This window comes from Rhea pennata, chromosome 9 (genome assembly GCF_028389875.1).
Source record: "Rhea pennata isolate bPtePen1 chromosome 9, bPtePen1.pri, whole genome shotgun sequence".
NCBI lineage: Eukaryota > Metazoa > Chordata > Aves > Rheiformes > Rheidae > Rhea > Rhea pennata.
In genome coordinates this window covers 10,334,795-10,357,649 of record NC_084671.1, presented here as the reverse complement: position 1 = coordinate 10,357,649, position 22,855 = coordinate 10,334,795, and the positions used below count along the sequence as shown (strand labels likewise).

Below are 22,855 nucleotides of genomic sequence, written 5' to 3'. Positions count from 1 at the left end.
GTAAACGATTTATTTGTGGGCTCTTCATATACCCAACATTTTGGTTTTCAAATGTTGGATGCTTACCCTTTTCCTTCAAACACACTTACAGAAAGTCATATATTTCACTTAATTCTAGTAGCCACCTAGAATCCATCTGAAATGAGAGCTTAGAAAACAGGCAGCAAGTTCACTCCTGCATTTTGTTTAACCTAGTATTAGCCATTCATACCATTACAACCCTAGCACAATTTCAAGGGTAGTAGCAATTACTTAAACAGAGTTTACTACTTGCATCTTAAATCCAGCATGTTAATGTTGAGCTGTTTCTAAAGTAGATGGGACAGATTAGGCACTTAACTGCTCTCACACAGCACTAACAGCAAGAAACTTTGGGCAGAAGAGACTAATGTTAGACATCTTAGAAAGCAAGCAGCATTGCTCCCATAATTTTTGCACACTGCCCCAACAGATTCAAAACCTGTGGCAGATGGTCATTAGTTTCCAAACTTTTGGCTTGCTCATCACTGCTGTGCTGACAAAACGGACTTATTCAAGCTTTCAAAAGTTGTTTCCTCACAATCTGCCCTGAAACTCATTCCAGTGTCAAATGTGTTCACAAGCAGTATCTGACTGTACCTTGCATGGTCTGTGTATCCACTCCAAGAAGAGCTACCACAAGTTTGGCAGTTAGCAACTGAAATACCTGTCCTGAGAGCCTGTGAAGACACTGTTAGATACAAGCAAAGATGGCAGAGTCCTCCCAGAACCTTGTTTTTAGAAGACTTACATGGCACCATACTAGACCTAGTAACGTCTGGAGTTTGAGTATCATCTAGTTTTATCCTGATTTACAATGCAGGATCATTTTGTTCATCTTAGAGGTAAGACCAACACTGCAATCTATTCAAGACAGAGAGCTTTATGGATACAAACTACTTGGAGATTGTAAAGATGATCTTGTGCTTAAAACTTCAGGGAAAGTGTTAGTGGTTTTGATTTGTGTATCTAGTTTCTGTGGGTCACCATCTCCCTATCCCTTCCTTGTGAAGTCAAACTTTGTGCATAGAATATCCTCTCTGTTAATTCAGGCACAAAATCTTGTTATTTAAATTCATTTACAGCTCCTAAATAGCTATAAGTAACTGACTTTCCTGAGAAAGGAATCTGTTACAGACTTTTCCTTGGCTTTCACCTTCAGAACCACGAATGTGGGAAAGCAGAAGCATTGTTAAAGGAAAAGCACTCTCACTGAATTTAGCTTATTTGCTAATCAAAGATTAGAGTGTTTAAATATACTGCTTCAGTTTTTAGAAGGCAGATAAAGATTAGCAAAACCACTTACATAGTTAATACTAGATTTTGATCCCTTTAAATTTACTCTTGATCTAAATAGAGTTCATACATTACTTAAAAGAACCAAATCAGAGGGCACTCAAACACTATTTCCCCATCACAGTAAAGGCCTAGGGAACTCAAAGACCTACAACAATCTCATTTCTCAACTTCTAGCACTGTTTTTTGAATTACACAGATCCAGAGTTATTTTCTATGTAGCACTTAGAAATGCTGAATATTTTTAAACTCATCTACATTGGCTTAAACAGATGTAATAGTCCCATTCCTTGTGTATTTCTTGTTTTCAAAGCTCTACATATTGATATGCCAGATTCTTTTAGAACATAAACTTAGTTCACACTTAAAGACTGATAAATTCAAAGTAACTGGCATTTTCACTAATCTCCAAGTGAAAATCCATTTATAGTTCATTTAATGGTTATCTAATCTAGACCTGTATCCCTTGAAGAACAGGCCACAATGTTAAGTTGCAGTACAATAGAGAGCTGTTCTAGTAAGAGCTTCTGAACACAACTTGGGACCACCCTCTTCCCCCCCACCCCCCAAAAAACCCACTATTCACATTTTAGTTTTACCTCTTTCCACGTTTACATGTATTTTGAATAAACAACTAAAGAGTTATTGCTCTGCTTTGGCTCAGTGGATCTTCAATGCAGAAATTCAAGTATTAAGAAAATGCAGCTGAACAAGGATATGTGTCCTCGTAGTATAATTTACAGAGAAGCACAATATTGACTATTTTGCAATATATTCTACCAAAAAACCCAGAGGAAAACCTTTTAACTTTGGGATCTGTAGCCTGCTTCCAGAGCTGGTGAAGATCATCCACATGTCCATGAGATGTCATCATTTTGTTATAAATGCAGGGATGATATGGAGCCTTTCCTTCCCCAGAAAAAAATACATGGTATTGTGGTACAATTCCCATTTTATTGGCACAGAGACCCATGAAAACATCATCTATATACAGGCTTGTATTAAGAGTCTGTGAAGCTTCATATACTTTAGCTGCTACATCATTTGATATTACATATGCAGCTCCAGCTGTGTAGTCAGGATAAGATGGCCACTGATACATTTCATATGGCACATAGTATTTGCTAGTTTTGTCTCTTATGGGAGGGGATCCACGATGGACGCGGCCAATCCAGAGATCTTGAACACCCATCTGTGCTAGACTTTGGAGATAAGCAACAAGATTTGGCATATGGATAAATATGTCATCATCTGCAGACATAATGAACTTGGCATGAGGACAGTAGGCATTCACCCAGCTAAACTGTAGAAGTAATTTAAGAGTAAGATTGTGAAAAGTATCCAAGAAGTCTTGCTGAATCAAGTCATTGTATTTCTGGTCTTCCAGCTGAAGTTTTCTTTGCAACTGTGCTTGCTGCGGATGACCCGCTGGTCGTCCCAAAGCAAAAACAGTTTTAATGTTGGCATTAAGTTGAGAACGAACATATTTCTCATTGCCCCAAGTCTGTCGAATGGCATCCCTCCTATGACGGTTTTCAGGGGAAGTCTTCACGAACAACAGGAGAAGGACATCCTGCTGCTGACACTTCTCCTTGTGATTGATCAAGTACTGGTAGCTTGCTACTCTGTCCAAGTTATCTCTGTTGATAGACAGGCTGTTGTTCACAAAGTTGTAGCTATTAATGAGGTATCTGTACGAATAGGACTTCATATGGCTCACAATGTGATTATCAAATGGTCCCCAAAAAATCATGAGACACAGTATGAAACAAGTGGCAAATATCTGCAAAAACTGGCATTTTCTGACTCTCCTAGGACTAACAAACATTCTGATGCAGTTCCTATAATCCTAATTCCTGTTCAGGATCAGTGTTTACAGTGTTCGTGTTTTAGTTTCAGAGGACAAAGCCACCCCTTCACGATAAGTGTCCGTTGTAAGGCATGTCATCCTTCATTCGGTACCCTCGTAAAGTCAGCTGTGTTGACAGATTTCACAAGTCATCTTCCTCAAAAACGTCCCCCTTGGAGTGAAAGCATGCAGGCAGTATTGGAAAACGAGACTTGCAGAAGAGTTTTCTTCCTCTGTGGCATCTTGCTGCAAACGCTTCCAGCCGGAGATCTCGCCTGCTCCTTTCCTTCACAGTGATGAACACCTACCAGTTTTGAAAAGGGCGAGGGAGGAAAAAAAGCTTCAGTGAGTTGCCATTAACCCGTCTGGTTTCACATTTTGTCAGGGAGCACAGCTGACCGTTTGGGCAACATCCCCCCCACCCCCCAAAAAAAAAGAAAAAAAAAAAAGCTGGCAGCAAGTTATTTAGATATTACCAGTGGCACAAAGCAAGCTTGAGGGAGGCTGGCGAAAGGGAACTTGCTTCCGTCCCGACACAAAGCTACCTCCTAAGAAAACCCACTGCAGTTAACCAACAGATGAAGCCCCTTCCCGTCCCACGCCGGGCCGAGCAAGCTCTCGGGCTGCCCTCGCCAGGGCTCGGCCGAGGGGAGCCGCCGCCGCGCAGCGCGTCCGCCCCGGCCGCCCGCGGCTCCTCAGGGAGGGCGGGAAGGGAGGGGCGGGGCCGCGCGCGCGCCGGCGCCGCCCGCCGCCCTGAGGCGAAGGGCGGGAAGGCGCCGCCGCGCCGGAGGGGACCCCGCGCCGGCCGCCTCGCCTCGCCCCGGCCTCCACCAGCCCCCGTCGCGCCGTTAAGGACACGGCTCCACTGCCGCCCCACGCAGCAGCCTCATGCATGTGCTTTTTCCCCAGATGGGGCAGGTAGCCCCAGACTTGTGACACGAGGGTGTTACATGCAAGCTACCAGCCGGGGCTGCCAGCTGTTGGAGCCGGTTTCACTTGGGCACCCCTCTGCTGTACAGCTACACCTCTGCTGCCAGCGAGGAGTCCTAGTTTTAGCCAGAAAAAACAAACAGAAACAAACAAACAAAAAGCCCGCAGGGTAACACCAAATTCAGTTCTTCCAGTCAGAGCTTAATAGACAGGAGAGCTGAAAGGAAGACAACTTAGCCCAAAGGAGCAGCTACCTATTCCTCTCAAAGCCAGAGAGCAAGCTGGGCGAGCTCCCCATTGAGCAGGACATTCAGGGTCACCACCACGAGGAATGACACTCCATTAGCTAAGCACCACTGCACACAAGCACAACCTCTGAAAGCAAGAGAGCACAAGCTGTCACTATTACATTAATAGCTACATGCGAAAAATGAGTATTTTGATAGATTGTTGTACCCATTTGAGGTCTTGTGACTAGACAGCAATAGGAGAAACCAACCAACTAGATGAAGAAAACTTGGTACAATTTTCTGGTTTAGTGTCTAATGCAGGGAGGGGGCACGCCGCTCAAAACAGCGGCCCAGGATTGTTGCAGCTAAGGCTTTGCCAATTGTAGTGCATAACAGAAAAGCTGTATGGGCAGTTTAGGGAATAAAAAAAACTGGTCAGCATTTCATAGTATCAGTTTAAACCCTTTTTATTTTGAAAATAAAGTTAAACAATGCACTTCGAGAGAGCTTAAAAACTCAGCAACTTTGCAATAGAGCGCTATTGCAAGGCTTACTCTTGTGTCAGCTGAAGAGCTGAAATGCAGACCATAAGCTGGAGTGTTACAGAAACCCAGATATTTGATAGTTCCTTCTGGAAGGGTCAGTCTGAACATATGTACTACTTCTTGAAAGCAGTGACAAGTTTTGTTCCCCCTTCCCTAATCCTACACACTTATTCTGTGCTCTTTTCTGAAATTCTACTCTGCACGAACCTGGCCAGCTGGCACAAACACAGCAACACTGTCTTACCCTAAGTTTGCAAAGGGCACCTGAACTTCTTACTGATGCTCGTAGCAGGTGACATGGAAAGTAAAGAAAGGAAGGGCTGTACTGCAAGGCCTTTGGCAACATCCAGCATCAGCGGGGGGGGGGGGGGGGGAGCAGCCTCAGCTCAAGTAGCCAGCTTGCCCTTCCCCTCAGCCCTTATAATCTCTTAAAAGCAGTATGACTGATTTTTCTAAGAGGAAAGGCAATGAGGCAAGCTATGAGGCAATCTTTAACCACTTGAAGCAAGTTTACCTCAGTAAGCGTAGGAAGCCTTGTCACCAAGGAAAACCTCTTCAGATTGTACTTGGATAACAAGTTTTGGCAACAGTCTGCAACTACCCTAGTCTTCCAGTAAGAGAAAGCACTGAGATAGCTGTCATAAATGCAAATATAGAGTGACAAAGGTTATTAAAGACTAACAATGAGGCTAACCTACATGACGGTTATTGTCACTACAGGAGACTGAAAGTTCCTATGAACTAGGGGATAAGAAAATAAGTGAAATTTCCGTACCAACAGCTTTAATTATGGTAGAAGTGAGGGGTCAGAGCAAAGGAGGAGAGAAGATGAGCATTGGCCAAGCTTCCTGCTTGCTAGCACCCTCTCCAGGACAGTCAGAGATGCTGAAAGGAAAGCTTAAGACTTTCCATGAAGGAAAAGCAAGCCATAAGATCAGCTGACTAATGGCTGGGACAGTCTGTCATTCCTCAGATCTAGTTCAGGCAACAACCTTTATAGCAGAGAGTTATATCAGCCTTTGGCAGAATTTGTTCAGAATTCACCTCAGAAACATGCCCCTCAGATAAGGTTTAAATGCAATTATAGGTGAACAGTACTGATGAAATTTAAGGAGGCTTAACATCTGCCTCTCTCATAAGAAAAGCCTGGGGACATCCTCTCACCAAAAGTACCAGTGCCTCTTCTGTTGTCATAACTTTCTATGGCCCATTTGCAACAGCAATCATCCTTTTGGCTTGGTCCTGCTCTCCTCCCCATAGAAGAAAGGACAAGTTGAGTCACCAAACCACTCACTGCCAACTGATCAATTCGGGGGGGGGGGGGGGGGAAGGAGGAGGAAAGAAAAAGAGGAGGAAGAAAGTGTTCTCCCTAGCAAGAAGAAAAGACATGAAGTTAAAACCATGCTCAGTCATTTTTCTGACCATAATTAAGGTGCTTTGCCTCTCTGTGCACACTTTCCTACCCGAAGCTTGAAAAATTTTAGATGCACTCTCAGATCTGAGATAAAATGGAAGAACCAAGCAATCATACTGTTACTGTAGCTGCCTTCCCTTCAGGTAAAGGATCTAAGAGTTACAACAGTGTATACTCTCCCCTCGGTTAAAAGTAGTGCAAACTTTTTTCCACCCTGCAGCAGTCCAGTTTTCCCAAGAGGAATTCATCTGTTTCATGTTTGTGGCAATAATGCCAGATTAAAGTTTGTCATTTGAATATGAACTGTTTACAGTTCTGTATTTTGTATTCTGTATGTATTCTGAGATAAAACAGAAGTTTTCTGTTGCATAACAGCTCCCTTTTTTTATATAGTTCTTAAAGTGACCATTGTGTAAAGCAGATCCTTACAAAGCTACTTGAAGTGTCCAGAGAACTCAATATTGGAGAGTTAATTTCAGCACAGAAGTAGAACAATTTTGGAAGGTCCAGTGAGGACAGACTGAGACGAGAGTCCCCAGAAAGAGACACACCTCAGATATGAAACACCAGAGACATTCACAGGAGAGACTGCAGAGAGGCACAACTCACAACAGACCCTCCAGTGTAAGAGGTTTTCCATGCACCCTGAAAGAGACTAGATAAGACTGCCCAGCAAGGACCCATCTACCCTGTTATGAAGTGCAGTACATAAACAAGCTGGGCTTCAATTAATCTTTAATAGATCTGACTCCTGGTTCACCACACTCTTCTGTTTTAGGACAAAGGCTGTTTGATCATCACAGTGCTATTCTCTCCTTCCCATAGGACAGAAGATAAGTTTAGATCACAAGAAGCTTTCCCAGGCACTGCAAAATATTTCAGGAAGCACTATTTGAAAAGAACTATTTTTAAACCATCATCTTACAGCAACAGTCTATTTCACATCAGCTCTTGTATAGTATTTTTAAAGGTTAATACTTCTTGCTCTTACAGAAGGTCCAAGAAATTATTTAAATAAAGAACAACAAATGTCTCCCTGCTTAGTGAAATACAGACAGAATCAGCTCTTTTCTATTAGGACTCTTCCTTGCTACAATGATTATCTTTTAATCCAAATGCTTGCTTTAATGCCCACCTTCTGTTAGCAGCATACAACAGAAGACCTTCTGAGAGCAGAAACGCCCTTTGTCAGACTCAAACATTCATGAAATTGCTGCTCAAAAATGGATAAAGGTTCCAAAAATTTACAAGAGAACACCTCAGACATTCCCAAGCTGCAGACAGAAGTCATCTAAGAGCGTGGTCATCTCAGTCCTTGCATTGTCTTGCCTTTGGTTTTCTCAAAGAACAGCCAGGTCCATGTGACTGCTGAGCTCAATCAAAACCTCACTGCTGCCGGTCAGGGAAGGCCTTGCACTCTTTCCCCAACCCTGCCTTCTCATCCTCACCACACTGACCTCCTCTGGCTTGAATCATCACTAGAGCTTATCTAGTTGCTCAGCAATCCAAATTCAATTCACTCCTCCTAGTCTCTTTCTCCAACTCCCAGAAACAACCTTTTGGCTCACTGCTGAAACAGATGAGTATTAGTGAGGTTAATACCTCACTCAGGTTAAGCTGTATTAAAAAAGTAACCTCAGTTTACATCAGGACTCAAGCATGCTGTTGCAGAACCAGGTGTTGCACTTGAGGTTTCTAGAACTTTCAATCTTACCTAAGGCTGCTTCCAGGCTTCATGTCTCTGAGGAAAGCCTGAAGGTGTGGGGCAGGCTCTTAGTCTCTAGGCAGGAGAGCCCTGTCACATAGGCTGTTCCAGGTTGGCTTATTTGATAGTTCAATGGGACATCCAGGTTAGAAGGCATCTTGCCAAGATGCTGCATCCTGCTGGTGAGCTTCAGCTGGCACATGGACTTCCACAGCACTATGTCCAACCACAGAAGTAACAGAAGCCAGACACTGCAGTTAAATCTGGAAGAACTAAGACCAGCACTGTCTAGATTTGAGTTCAGACAGATTTGTCAATCCTGGCATAATGATGAGACAATTTTGTGAAGAGGGGGTTGGATTTTCTTGAAGCTTCCAAAAAAAAAAAAAAAATCTATTTAAAGAGGAGCTACAAGGTTCATAGTGTACAGAGTTTTGGCACATTCACAGGTTTTGTTTGTTAAGCAGAAGTTAAAGCTTTTTACGTTTGGTTTCTGAGCAATTTGAACATTATCTCCTATGAAATTGAAGTCCTCTATCTCCAGCGGTATTGATTTGTGTACTGCGTGCACCAGATGACCAAAGAAAAATCTAGTCTTAAGTCAACATATCAAACATTATTTAATTAGGACTTCCCCTTCCTATTAATCAACAGCTAAATGCTCCTTCAGGAGAGCATTAGATGAAAAGCAATTATAGCAACATGTGGGAAGTGACAGACACTGAAACTTGTGACCACCTGCTTCTTATTGATGCCCAACAACTATAAACCTTTTGCAATCTCTGAATTGCTGGTTTGCAAAGAAATTCAAAGCATAGCAAAGCATTGAGTGACACTTCAGCTCCTTCAGGGTTGAGAGAACAAACAGGTTAGAAGCACTTAACATTGCCAGGAAACAGGTGATTGCCAGCAAGGTTTAATTCCTACAGATGTCTTCCACTTGCTATAACCATTGGGTGCTAAGGAAGATTTCTTCAGTTCCCCCTAAAATGTAGCAGCAAGCTTAACAGCTGTAAGCTAACCTAAATGGCAACATCTGCCAAAAGAAACAAACTTGCCACCTTCTTACTCCTACATAAACATTCCTGCTTACTTCCAGCAGGATCAGTTCCCTTAAACAGCTACTGTGCAGAGAACAGCAGAGGAGCAGGATACCCCTTTCCATAATCAATCCACATTTAGACTGCAATTTTCAATGGCTTTAAGCTGCTATAAGGAGACTCTTCCCACACCACAAACAAGCTAGAAGGAAGACTGCATTTTCCAGAATGAAAGCTTCCAAAAATATAAGTCATTTAGTGAAGGAATCTTCCATTACATACACAAAAATCAACATAAAAATTTAAGCTTTGTGGGCATTAGATTGGGAACTAGCAAAAGTCAGATCCTTGCATGGCATGGTAAAGAAAATTTTCTGAAGTTTCAGAATCCAACAAGACTAAAGGCTACTACCCTTATACACCTCCATTCTGAGAGGGCCAAGCTAAGTACTTAACCTCTGTGCAGGCAGATCAGATCTCTAAGACACATTAAAACAAAGGTTTTAAATGGTACCTGATGTACAATGCATCACATCCACTTTGGCAGACAGCAGTGATGAGCTCTAACACTGTACTGAACAGCATTTACGCAAGCCCAGTTTTAAAGTGCCAGTTTTTAAAGGCACACCCAATCCATATGCAATCTTTTCCACTCCATATAACAAGACAGAAGTATGCAGCTGAAGAAAAGAGTGCATTAACAGCTGCAGTTAGTGTTATCCCCTCCAATGTGGACTGGCAGAGCTTAAATATCAAAACCAGTATCACAGTACTAGCATTTAAGCATCCTTGATCTCCTCATTAAGAAAAAAGGCTCCATCTATTTAGATTCACAGATATCACAATCCTCAAGAGCAACCATTTATATGTATAAAAATAAACCGCTGATTATTATATCAGTGATTATTTCCAGTGATTGATCTGGAAGATGTTTCATTTTAGCGGGAGTAGCAAAGCACATGCATGCAGGCCAGTCTGTTTTAAAAAGAACGAACAGGAAGGAAATAAAGTATACAAAATACCTGAAATGGCAGTTCAGGTGTTTAGTAACCAGAAGTAATGTACCATTTTTGGGAAAAGATATCATAGCCTTAAAGTGACACCAGAGCCAGGCTGTAAGCAGACCATATTACAGCCAAGTTAGCGATGATCACACATGTTAAAAAGTAGATTTTTAAAACATGCTGCATCTCACTGCAATGATCTGGCTTCCTTCCCTGCTGCAAGATACAGTTTTGCTTATAATCGCACACTTTACATGAGTCACTGAGTGACTTCAACCAATTAAACACACCTAGTGACTTATAATACAACCAGATCTCATTTTGTAACAAGACTGACACTTCAGTAGCTTGGTTGAAGGGCCAATGCCCAATTACTTAGAAACACGAGTGAGATTAGGGTATTCCTTAGGAACTGTTTTGACAGCTCTCTTCAGATCTTAGGGTTGCTGCACAGGTCCCATGTCTACACTTACTTTCCTTACTTTTTAAGAACTAAACAATGTCACAAAGATTAGGTAGCTAGTGTTATAAGCTTTGTCAAACCTGTTATGGGCACACATGACTACCCACTGCACATTATTTTCTAGTAATGTCATTAGACAGAACAGTTTAAATACAGAGATTAAAAGGAAGTAAGACAGAAATAGCTACAAGGAAAGGTGTACTATTCAAAGGTGCATCTAGCTCAGTATCCTGACCTTTCAATTTAGTAAGCTATTGCCTCAATTTGAGGAATGCACTTCTCTGAAATGCTCCCAGGTTGCAGCATTTGCACCAATGTTGGCTGTCCACACCACCAGGAAGAAACTTGACCAGCACCTGCTGTGGGTTTTTAAGTCCCTTTCAAATATTTTCCATTTACTGCTCTTTGCTTAGGAATGGGAATAGCCAGTCACATTGCTTAAGGCCGAGTGGTAGGCCATCACAGTGACAGGGAGGAAATATAATGCTTTTTAAAAGTGGTTTTTAGTTTTAGGAAGGCCAGATCTGTCACTAGTCCACAGAAGGAACACCACAAAGAACAACAGCCATGGAGCAACCTTTTATAATTTTCCCCTCCAAGTTTCTTTCCCCCAGTCAGTAAAGGGAATCGCCTGCCAGATACTAGCATAAAAAACAAATCCATCCAGCAACCTTACTAGACGTTTATATTAAGGGATGAAGAGGAAAAAAAATAATAATTCATTCTGTTTAAATAATAAGAGAAGGGGAGAGGGGCAGCCTCCAGAGCACAAACATGAGCTTTTGCAAGCCTTTTCATGCCTGTTAGCACCGGGGTACTGAGTACCACAAGGCTGTGTGCTGCCTGGTGGCAGAAAGGCCTTGTTAGCCTCTGTCACACTGTTAAACTAATGCTTAACTTAATATAAAAAGCTAGCAAAGCTTCCATGGCAGGCAAAACTGGAGTTTTCTGAAGGCAGTTGGGGAAGGAAAACAACTTGATAAAAACCTCAAGGCTTCCTTCATTTTGTGGGGAGGAGGAAGGGTTAACATGTAAACAGCGTTAGAACATTGGCCTCTTCCCTCACCCAGCCAGAGTAGTAACAGTATAGAGAGGCTGCTGAGACCTTGCCTAAGTGTGGTGAAGTTTTGCCCTGTTGGTAAATGCAATTTCATAGGAGATTTTTTAAAGCAATATTAAAACCATTACAAAGGGCAATTCAGACAGACAGTGCAGCGGTCAAACATAGCTCATATCCTGTTTTATTTTAAAGGGAAAATAAAACAATTTATTCTGCATTTATTGTCTCAGAACAGTGAAAATACAAAGGCAGTAAGAAAAAAAAAACTTGCGTTTTTCAGTGGTGAGTTTGGCTCTTTTTTATTTTCATAAAATGCAGAGAGGGAACAGAGGTATGAGCTCTTCAGGGACATCTCTACCCTTTTTGTATGAAGGGAAAGGTCTTTTCCTGCTTCAGAGTGAGGTTTCATTTACAGCCCTTTTTGCAGCCTAAGAAGTGTTCTCCTCTCACCCCTACTTTTAAAGCACCTCACTTCTGCTCATATTTGGAAACCTGTCTGGAAACTTGTATACAAATGTTGTAAGAGTTTTCTAGTGATTCCATATCATTTCATCTTAATGTTATAAATACCTCCTTACCTGCAGAGAGGGGCAAGGGCCACAAAAGGCATTATGCAAAGAGCTAGCTCACCAATGCTCACATGTTGCTGTATCACCTCCCTACTAAGTGTAGTCAGACAGTAAGCAGTACATCCCATTACACATGGGAGACCAAGCTAAAGGTTGGTCTAGAGAAAACTGGTTTTTGCCATGCTAGTAAAGGCAGTCATGAAGTTATCATGTAGTCAAGGATCCAGTCCAAAGCTCAACATCAAGAGACAATAGAATGTAGATTATCCAGTTACATATTAACAAGCTATAAAACAGGGATTCAGCATTAAAGTTCAGCTATAACATCTTGGACCCACCTAAAAAAAGTGTTTAAGGTAGGCAGTACTATATCCATTTAAAACTTTCCCAAGATCTAGTTGTCAATGTTGTTTCCTGTCTATTTTCCCCACAAACCTATCTCAATTTCTGTTCTAGTCTACAGGCCATACATCTGTCCCAGAAGATCAAGCTTAACAATTGTTAGAAGCAGACTTTTTCCATGCTAGATGTCAAACTAAGTGAGGAAGTCAAGTTTAAGACTGACACAGCTAAAAGAAGGGTAGTTTAAGCCACCTTTCTGTGGGGCCACAGTATTTTCAATGAGTTAGAAAATTTGAAAGGTCATTTAAGGTAAGACTGTCATACACTACACCTAAGTATCAGAATATTTTAGGACAGCAAAGTCCAGTCTGTTTTAGAAATGACAATTTGGTTTTGCATACTAATTTTTTTAATTCTTGAAACAATATTCTGTCATCTACTCTAGTCTATCCCTTTTCCTCTAACAATACCCTAGCTTATGCTCCAATTCAGCATCAAACTCCAACCAGTTCTCCCACCTTGCAGAAGAGTTCTGGGTCAGAAAAGTCACAGAAGTATGTTGAGTATATGGACAAGCATGCGCTGTGTGTACAGATACAATAACTATTAGTCAGAAAGATGAAAGTACAGTACATATGAGGTTTTGCAAAGAGGAGGGACGGGGCACAGCGCACACATCACATCTACAGAACTTGCCTTGTTTTCCAATAAGGAAAGTTAAGATAGAGGGCTTACGTAGTTGAAAGTTCTCTGAAACACGACAGCTAGCTAGACATAACCTATGTTGGATGTTACACATGTTGTTAGTAGTAGGGCATCAAGGCAGGATCCTTGCAGGCAGAAGTGAGAAATAGTTTGGCCATTAGAATGACCAACACTAAAGACAATGCTTTGTGGATTTTTGTTGTTGTCAGATCAACATAAGTTAGACCAATGATGACAAAATGTGTTAGGGAAAGGAAAAAAAAAAAAGAAAGAGTCAAATACTGGTTAACTTCCCAGGTATAAGAACAGGTAGGGTTTTTTTTTTTTTTTTTTTTTTTTTTAAAAAAAAAAAAAAAAAAGTTCTTTAACTACCACACAGCTAAATATCACTGCATCTAGACCTCTCAAATATCAGTTCAGCTGCATCAACTTGCCTCTCCCCTAAGCAGGGCTCATTACTCTGGGCCAGATACCATGCTGACCTATCTAGACAGACTTTATACTCTGAACACAAGCAAGCATGCCAGAAATCCAGGATTACTTCTTTCTTCATCAAATATTGTTCTCCAGTGATTATGTTACTCAGCCTACAGGCTGAACCCTGGGAGACAAGTAAAGCTCACAAGTTTACCTACAAACCACGTAGCACACAAATTCAAGAAAGCTGGGCTGCAGAACACTAGGGCTGGCTCCCATCCTAACTGTGTCTGGACAGTAGGGGCCACCATCACTTCTCAAAAATGCTTCAGTTGAATGATTCAAGCCATGTAGACAGGTACATAGCCTGGTTCTCAGATCTTCAAGAAGCATACATAAAGAACAAATCAGGTCCTCATCCTGGGCCCTCGGCATAAGGATACTAGATAGCACAGACACGTTTTCTGTTACCAGAGGAAGTATCAAGGCCTTCAGGTTCAAGGCCCATTTCTGCTACCCCCTGCCACATACACACAGACAGCATTCACAAGGTCTAATGCTAGACTGACAACCCATCAGGCAAAGACTAAACAAGCAAAGCACACACACATGCACAAAGGCATATAGTAATTTAAAGTAATCCTCTTTAAACAACTGTGAGATCAGCCTAGAACAGGAACAGTTCTATGAAGAAAAACAGCACTTACCTGTAACAAAGAAGCATCTGCATCTATAAATGTGTGTGTATACACACACACAATTACCAGCTTTCCTCATGAATTTTGCTCAGCTCAGCACAAGAGCACCTCTTTAAGATGACCCCTTAATCACTTGTCATACCCACAAACATGACTACTCTATAACAAAGCTGCCATTGCCACAGTACTTCCAAACTCTCTTTCGAGACCACCAAGAGCAAACATTGCTTAAGGCACTTCAGCCTTTCTTGCATCCACAAATCTACAAGCACTTGTAAGAACAGATAGTCATTGCACACTGTTCCCTTGGCCTTTAACAGAATCATGTCTTGTTCATTCTCACCCCCACCTGTTCACTGCTGTAGATAGCTGCCTGCCACTCTTAAGATGGAAAAGCAAGAGAAATGCTCTGTTCTCCCTGAGGTTGAGGAAAGAAGAGCGTTATTAATGACCTTGTCTACCTCTAAGATAATCACCTCTAATGGGTTGTCATCTCTCTGTATTAGGACATGAATCTATTTGAAGCATTTGACTGCATATTCTCATCTTTGCATTTATACATTAGTTATTTAGAGGATTATTCTTATCTGAGACCATTCAGCATTATTTTGTTAGAAGTGTTTCAATGCATGCAAACACAGCTTAGAAATGAAAAATCTAGATATCTGTATATGTTAGATTTGCTATGAAAGCATGAAGTCATTCACAATGCACAAAAGTTAGAATTTACATTTTCTTTGGATTTGAAGTTAGTTATGTAAACAGTACCTTGAATTTAAAGAGGTCACCCTAATTTTAGGGAAATCATTGTCTAAAAATAGCCAGCTGACCTGACTCTCTCCACTTCTCATAAGTCCTAACTTCCAGACTGCATTTCTGAAAGCATTCACAGAGTCTTACATGGCATAATGAGAGATATATGCCATTTAGGCATAACTTCCAAATGGTTTTAAAACTGAAATTGAACAATTGTGCTAGAGAGGTTACTTTAAAAGGTACATGTGGTTTAAGGGAAGTGAGATTCCCATCAGTTACACAGACACAAACCTTTTAAGTTCACACTCTCCAATTACAAGCTTTCCATATCACAAGAGAGAAAAAGCGTGCATATTAGCCACCTGCTTTTTTTTTTGGGGGGGGAAGTTGACATCAGTTGGAGGAGTGGTGTAAAGAAAAAGACAAATAAATTTCCTCCTTTAAAGCTAAGTGCACTGGAAGAGCTAGCCCCTTAAGAGAAAAAAACAAACCAAAAAAAAATTTTTTTCTCATCTATAATAGCTTCCATGAAAAGTTGCAACTGTTTTAGCACTTTTAGCCCTTCCATGAGATCTGGATTCGTATGGCTAGCTCATCATTTCCTTTGGCTTAGATAGAACATAGCTTAAAATGTTACTGCCATTTCAATTACTTTACAAGGCTACAGAAGTTTCAAGGCTTTAGTCTAGTCTTCATGTTTTAAATAGGTTTCAAGGCAGTCAAATGTTTCACATAAAAAGCTATATGTCCTGCTTAAATTAAGGGGGAAAAAAAAGTTCAACACAGAAGGTTCCTACGTACATGTTGGGGGTCTCCATGCTCGTTCCAAGCAACCTGGAAAGCACATCCATCTCAGGTTTAGATAAAATGAATCAAGAATCACCTCAATAGATACAAAGGAGCTGCAGACTGAGTTGAAATAATAGCAGTTCAAGGTGGGTGGGATGACTTCCATTAATCCTCTCCCAGTTCTGTAGGAATCAAAGTGAATTTTGGCCTTTATGCAGTGTTTTCTGCAATGCTGCAAGAGCAGAAATTAAACAAGAGATACTCATCTGCTTCTTGTTGTCATGAAATACTGAGAGCAAGGACAGCACAGGCCCATGGCAGAGAAGCAAAAAGAACCAATAGCTCCCACATGCACTTAAGAGAAACACAACAGTGCAGTAAGTTGTGGCAACTGGGACTTGAGAGCAACCTCCTGCAGTTGCTAGCTCACGGTAGTTAAGTGCCCTCACTGAAAGCTGCAAACCAGTCATTAGCCATACCAAGCCACAGAGCGAGGACCAAACAGAGAATTCCTCAGGCTTAGCTTCAGGACTCACATCAGATAAGGAAGGTCAAACAAAGGAGCTATGAAATCCTCCCAACATGTTTAATAAGCAATAGGATTTCTGCAAGACTACATAGTCTTTGTGAATTAAATCAAGCAGTTTGCACACCCACATCTAACCAGCAATACTTTTCTCTGCTCAGGAGAAATGGATATTAGGTCACACTATTTAATAACTGCAAGAGTCTGAAGACAACAGTTTTTTTATTTAAAAAAATATACTCCTGTGCAAGACTAATGGTAAGCCCAAGAATGCAAAAGTAATTTACTAGAAGACACATAGCACTAGACTAAAAATTGCTGTAGGTAGAGTTTAGCAAAAGAGAACTAAAGGGCTAAAATGGAAATTACTAGGAGACAGAAGCCACAAAACATCAGTCTGTAGATTCTAAAGGGAAGCTACAAAGATGAGAGCAGCAGCATACAAGACAGGAAGGAACTTCAGGCCAAAGAACAAAACAAAGATATAACTTATGAGTGTGATTATTCTAGCAAGTTGAGCTTTGAAGACAATGTAATAGAAAGCTTGCATTTGGGCAATTACAGAATAACACGTTAGTTTAGGCTGGAAGGGACCTCCAGAGATCATCTGGTCTAACCTTTGCTAAAGCAGGGTCTGCTAGAGTATCTTCAAGGGTGGAGACTCCACAACCTCGTTGTGCAAGCTGTAAAGTAGTGTTTTCTTACGTGTAAATGGGATTTCCTGTGTTCCAGTTTATGCCTATTGCTTCTTGTCTCACTACTGGGCACCACTGAGAAGAGTCTGGCCCTATCTTTACCTCTCCCCATCACATATTTGTAAGATTGATAAGATTCCCCCCTCCTGAGCCTTCTCTTTCCCAGGCTAAGCAGTTCCAGCCCCTTTAACTTTTCCTCAGCAAGTGCTTCAATCCCTTGATCATCTTTTTGGCCCTTTGCTGGACTTGCTCCAGCACATCCAAGCAGTTCTTGTACTAGGCAACCCAGAAGTGGGCCCAGCAGTCCAGATGTGACCTTACCAGTGCTTGGCAGAGGGGAAGGATCACTTCCCTTGGCCTGTTGGCAACTCTTCCTTGTTGTAGCCCAGGAGGCTGTTAGCCTTCTTTGCCACAGGAGTAAAGAATCTAAGGACAGCCATGCAGCCAGAACCTCAGAAAAACAGTAAGTCATAAGTGTGGCACTTCTGCCACCCCCATTACCTACCCACTGTACAGGTTGCCTGGTAAAATGGGAAGTGTTGATGTGTTGGAAGTACTTGATTAGGAAGTCAAAGTTACGAGGCAGGGCAGCAAAGCACTTCATCTAGCCATAATAGAGAGACATGACATTACACATCCCAGTAGACACTGGGAAGTGAGAGACTAATCTTCCATTAGTTAACTGATTCAAGTAGAAAAAAAAATCCATCCATCCTCAATCTGCTTCATTAGCCACAGAAAAATGAAACTTATCTAGGGGAAAGAATCCTCACATACAACAATTTAAAACAAGAAAAGCCTAAGTCTCTTGCCCTAAGACAAAGGCAGTTTCATCTCATTCAGCACAAACCAATTCTGGTCTTAGCAGAAATTAAACTGGAAGAACTTTAAAGTTGCAGAATGCAGCAGAAAAAAAATTTAAGCAGAGAGAGACCAATTAACTGGGGCAACAGTAATCTGAGGCAGACCAAGCTCAGTTTGAGGCAAGTTTGTTCGGCTCTAAATGGGAAGACCACCCCACCTTCCCCCTCTGCCCCCCCCCCCCAAAAAAAATGTATAACTTCCCCAGGGCAAACTAGGAGATCTTCCTTTGCTGAGAAGTCCCTAAGCGCCTCCCAACACGATCAATATTGTTGCCATTGGCAAAAGGAGATCTTTGTTTCGGAAGTTGTTTGGGAACCACCTCTGAACGAACTGACTCACTGCACCTGAAAGGTAACTGTGTATCCTCAAAGCATGGCTGCATTCCCAGTAGTTTTGTGGGAGACTTTTTATTCAAGTTTAAGACCACATGTAGCAGCCTGGAAATGGTACCAGCCAGTCAATCTTGACCTCATGAAGCTGGTTCACAGCAAACAAACCTGCTCTCTGTGCCACAAATAACCAGGAACTTCTACAGACTTGTTTTATTAGGAAGATGTAGAAGTATGTCTCTCCAACAGTGCTTCACATTAAGTTGCTTTTCTTTACAAAAGCATTTCTTTCTTTTAAGGACATCTGTCCTCCGTCTGTGTAAGCAGTTTCAGGACCTTTTAGGTTTCCCAAGTTATCGGGTTACCCCGCAGCAGCCTCTTTAAGCTACTTTAACTTGAAGATCTTCACATTCAAGACTACACAATCACCTAAGCAACCAGTACATGTTCATTCTAAAAGATGAACCAACTCTTTCACTTCGGAATTGCACCATCCTATCGCTGTAGACTGTGATGGTTTCTCCATTGTCTATAAACTTCTGTAACATTAAACTTCCATAAGCGATTCAGAGGAATAGGAAAACTTATGAAAGGGGAAGCCTCTCTAATGCCCAAGGCTATTGTTTCTGACTTCAAAGACATAGGAGTGCACAGACCAGAACTACTCAAGCAGAACTCAACTCAGCATCTGGACCACCACAGTTTTTCCCCAAACTTTGCAAAGATTCCAAACATGTGACTATAGGATTTCCCACAGATAAAGACATTACATCTGACTAGCTTCACAGGAGGTGGACCACATTGCTTTCCACTGAAACTTAAGATTATTCAGCAGATCTCAATAATAATTAATCAAATAAGATACTGAGTGTCAGAATTGAGGCTTAGCAGCTGAGAAAAAAGTATCTTACTCTGCTCTGCAAGACAGGCAGAAGGAAAAGCTAGTACTACAGTACTAATCCAGCACTTCTATTGCCAATTCCTGGGCCATTCCCAAGAGCCAGCAGACCCACTGCAGTATCAGCAAAATCAAAGTAAGTTTTCCCCCAACAATATGAACCCTCAGAGCTTCTGTCCACACAAGCACTTTTAGTAAGTGACACCTTCAAGCTGAAGGATTACTTAGACAATTCTTCAGGTACAGACCGATAATGAGGGGAGATGAGGCAATGTTTAGTACATCCGAGGTGCCATTACAGTGCAAGTCTAAAGTAACACTGAATACATGGGTCACTGGAAATTTTAAGTGGTAGATGATGACTTGCAGGATTTTCCTACAAGCCTCTTCCTGGCCTGCAGATGAATTACTGTTCCCAGTTTCTGTACTCACTACTCCAGTTTGGCCAGATGTCAGAGCAACTGTCCTGACTACTGCTTTGGGTAGCATTAGCTACCAGTGTGCTTCAAAAGTTTTAAGAGCTTCAAGAAAGCAGAAGTGATGATGTTTTAATTCTTTTAGTGAAAACAAACCAGTAAGCAGGTACTGCTAAGCAGTGTGTGCATCGGGGGGGGGGGGGGGGGGAAGCCTTATCAGTGAGAAAGCACATGTTTTCACTAAGGTCTTACACTCCTGTATATAACAGAGGGCAGCTTTCTAAGAGGACAGACAGACAGACCAGTAACCCCCTTATGCCTAGTCAGAACAGCCTGCAATGCTGCATGTGACAGTCCAGCCTTTTTGCAATACCACTTGCATGGTATATTTAATAACTATGTTATCAACTGATGCCTCCTCCCCTGCAGGGGGCAGAAGGGGCTGGGAACCCCCCCCCCCCATGCTAGTATTTGTGCTCTTTTAGAAGACAGCTATCTTTCCCCCCCCTGCTTTTTAAATCCTACATCCCTTTCCTAACCTCAACCTTCTCCCTTTCCAACTGCCAACAGATAAGCAAGGGGGGGGGGGAACAAGACAGAATAGCCTACACTAATATTATATATATATATATATATACACACACACACACACATATACACACACACACACACACACACATACACACACACACACACACACACATACACACACACACACACACACCAACTTCAGTGCTTGCACGCAGAGGTGCTCAGGCAGAGGAGCTCTGCAGTTACTGGATAAAGATGCTCCAGCACAGAAAAGCAGCACGTACAGACTCACTTCCTTACTATTTTGTGTGGCCAAGTTTTCAGTCATCGCAGAGCACTTAATACAGTTGCTCGCATTGGGGCCGGTTCCCAGCCCCAGGAGGGCCTGAACTCCCAGCGCTCCCTCTTGCACAGGGGCAGTTAACCAAGCTGCTTTTCCCGATAAATCTCAGATATTTCCTACGCTCCCTGCAGCGAGGCCGGGCCAGCGCGACCCGCATCCCGGCCGCGTTCCCCGGCGGCGGCTCCGCGGCGCGCAGGCCCCGGCCGCGGCCGCGCATCTGCCCCGGACCCCAGCGCCGCCTCCCGGCGCGGCGCGGGCTGCGGCAGGCGCAGCGCGCTGGGAAGCGCGGACGGGAGGCGCCCGGCCCGGGCGAAACGCCTCCTCGGGGGGCCCCCGAGCCACCAAGACTCAAGTTACCCCCCTCCGTCCGGAGCGCTGGCAGCGCCGCGCAGCAGCCCGGCGTGGGACGGGACAAAGGGAGACGCGGGCGGGCCGCGTCCGGCCGCGCAGCCCCCGCGGGAACAAAGGCGGCAGCGGAGCCGGCCCGGCCCCCCGCGTCCCGCCCCGCCAAAAGCACGGGGAGGAGAAGGGTGGGGGGGGAGGAAAAAAGAAAAAAACACCTTTTTTGGCTGTACAAGCAGGCGTTTCTCGTCGTTTTGGCGGCGCAACTGCACTTCCCGGCCGCTCTCTTCCCCTAAGGCGTTTTCCCGAGCCGATGCCTTCGGGCAGGCCCCCCCCGAAAGTCCCGAGCCCGGGCGGCTGCCAGCTCCCGCCAGGGCGCTAATTAGGGCGCTAACGAGGCCGGGCCGGGCGGTTGCCGCAGCGCTCTCGGGGCGGTGTCCTGTGTTGCAACCCAGGGCACCGCGGAGAGGCTCCGAGCCGGATTTGCGAGTTATTTGGGTGGGAACAGCGGCTAGAAAACTTCCCAGTAGCAAAAAAGTAATTTGGAAAAGCAGGAACCCGGGAAGGGCTCCCGGAACAACGGAGGATTTTCTTCTACCGCCACTACTTTGAATGGGTTCTTTTACCGCAACGCTTGAGCAGCTGCGAGTTTCCCTCCACGCCGCAGAGAAAGAGAAAGACTCTGAAGGCCACAGAAAGTTTCTGAGGTTTTCAAGTTTTTAAACTTTCCTCAACTTTTTTATTTTTGCTTTGTTTTAAAAATATAACCGGCTTCCGGGCAATCAATGGTTTTAAATATATATATATATATATATGTATATATGTATACATACACACACACAAAAAGGCTACCGAAAAGAGGCGTTAAAACCCCGCTGAAGTTTAGGTCTCGTTTAGCACCGAAATTTGAAATCCCCATCCCCGATGTAACCCTGCTCACAGAGATGAGCAAGGCAGCCGCGTACACAGATTTAATGGATCCAGTGTGTGCTGAAACATTTCAAACAAAGCAGTTGGAAAACTTGTTTACCCGAAATAGAGAATTGCAATTCCAGAGATGTGGAAAAAGCGAGGCACCCGCCTCCCCCTAAGAGATCGGCTCCTACAACCGCTGAAATCAGATTAAAAAAAAAGAAAACGCGATTTTTAACCACCCAACTTTACACAAAGACGAGGCTGCAAACCGAACATCCAGGCTGCTCTTTGTAAAAGAACAAGGTTAGACAGTTTAGGGGGGAAGGAAAAAAAAAAAACCCCACCCAGCACACAGATTGCGATGCCTCACCAACAAAACTGGATAGCGAGCTGCTTTCTCCTCTTCTTCCTTCCGAGGGCCACAGCAGGAGCCGAGCCGAGCCGGCGCCCCGGCCGCGCAGCGCAGCGCGCACCCCGCGCCGCCTCATTCCCCCGCAGCATATAGGAGCGCTGGGCGCTGCGAGCCAATCGGCTCCGGCTCTCCTCCCCCGCCGAGGCGCGCAGCACCCCGCGCAGCTCGCGCGCAGCAGCTCGCGCGCAGCCCGTCCGCTGCGCTGCGCGGTTATCCGTATTCGCGGGGCTCTGCACTGTTGCAATCCCCCCCCCCCCACACACACACCGCCTTCCTCCCCCCTCCTCAGCGCTTGCAGTGCGCTACATGGGAAAGAAAAAAATATATATTTTTGGCAAAGGCATACAGAAAGCTAACAAAAAAAAGGTTTTAGAAGTTCAAAGTTAATTATGTTTTAAGAAGTATTGTATGGGACGCATGACAAAAAAGTTTAGAAAATTGCTGCGCTCAAGTGCTAAATAACCTTTTCTTGTAGGCTAGTTAGTTTGTAGGTCACAGAGTAAAAGCAGTTTATTTCACCTTCGTGCTGGAAGCCTTGTGAGGAAGAAGGGAGAGTGCATTTTAGGGTTTTTTTTCTCCTACATCTTCCCCACAAAGCTTGGTGAGTGATTTGCATCATCTTGAGGGAACACCTGCTTCTAAGTTCCTTTAAATTGTTTTTAGAATGGCTAAATTTTAACCAACCTAGAAATGTTCCTTTTTGTTGAGGAACTTCAATGATAACTCAATCCCATGGTCAAGAGGCTGAGATGAA

General features: G+C 43.2%; 2 protein-coding genes across 5 annotated transcripts in view; one reads left to right on the top strand and one right to left on the bottom strand.

The window, feature by feature from the left end:
* The window catches only part of MCF2L2 (MCF.2 cell line derived transforming sequence-like 2), a 158,752-nt gene that overhangs the window by 71,272 nt on the left and 64,625 nt on the right, over positions 1-22,855 (top strand). The window lies entirely within an intron of this gene.
* Positions 884-22,132, bottom strand: B3GNT5 (UDP-GlcNAc:betaGal beta-1,3-N-acetylglucosaminyltransferase 5). Of its 4 annotated transcripts, none has more exons than XM_062582662.1 (2): positions 22,060-22,132; positions 884-3,467 (listed from the first exon to the last, which is right to left on the bottom strand). In XM_062582662.1, the coding sequence occupies exon 2, from the start codon at positions 3,140-3,142 to the stop codon at positions 2,006-2,008; it is 1,137 nt and encodes a 378-aa protein (XP_062438646.1). In that variant the 5' UTR covers positions 3,143-3,467; positions 22,060-22,132; the 3' UTR covers positions 884-2,005. The 4 variants fall into 4 exon arrangements, with proteins under 4 accessions (XP_062438646.1, XP_062438648.1, XP_062438647.1 ...); XM_062582664.1 differs by having other exon boundaries at positions 22,034-22,068; XM_062582663.1 differs by lacking the exon at positions 22,060-22,132 and adding an exon at positions 20,993-21,197.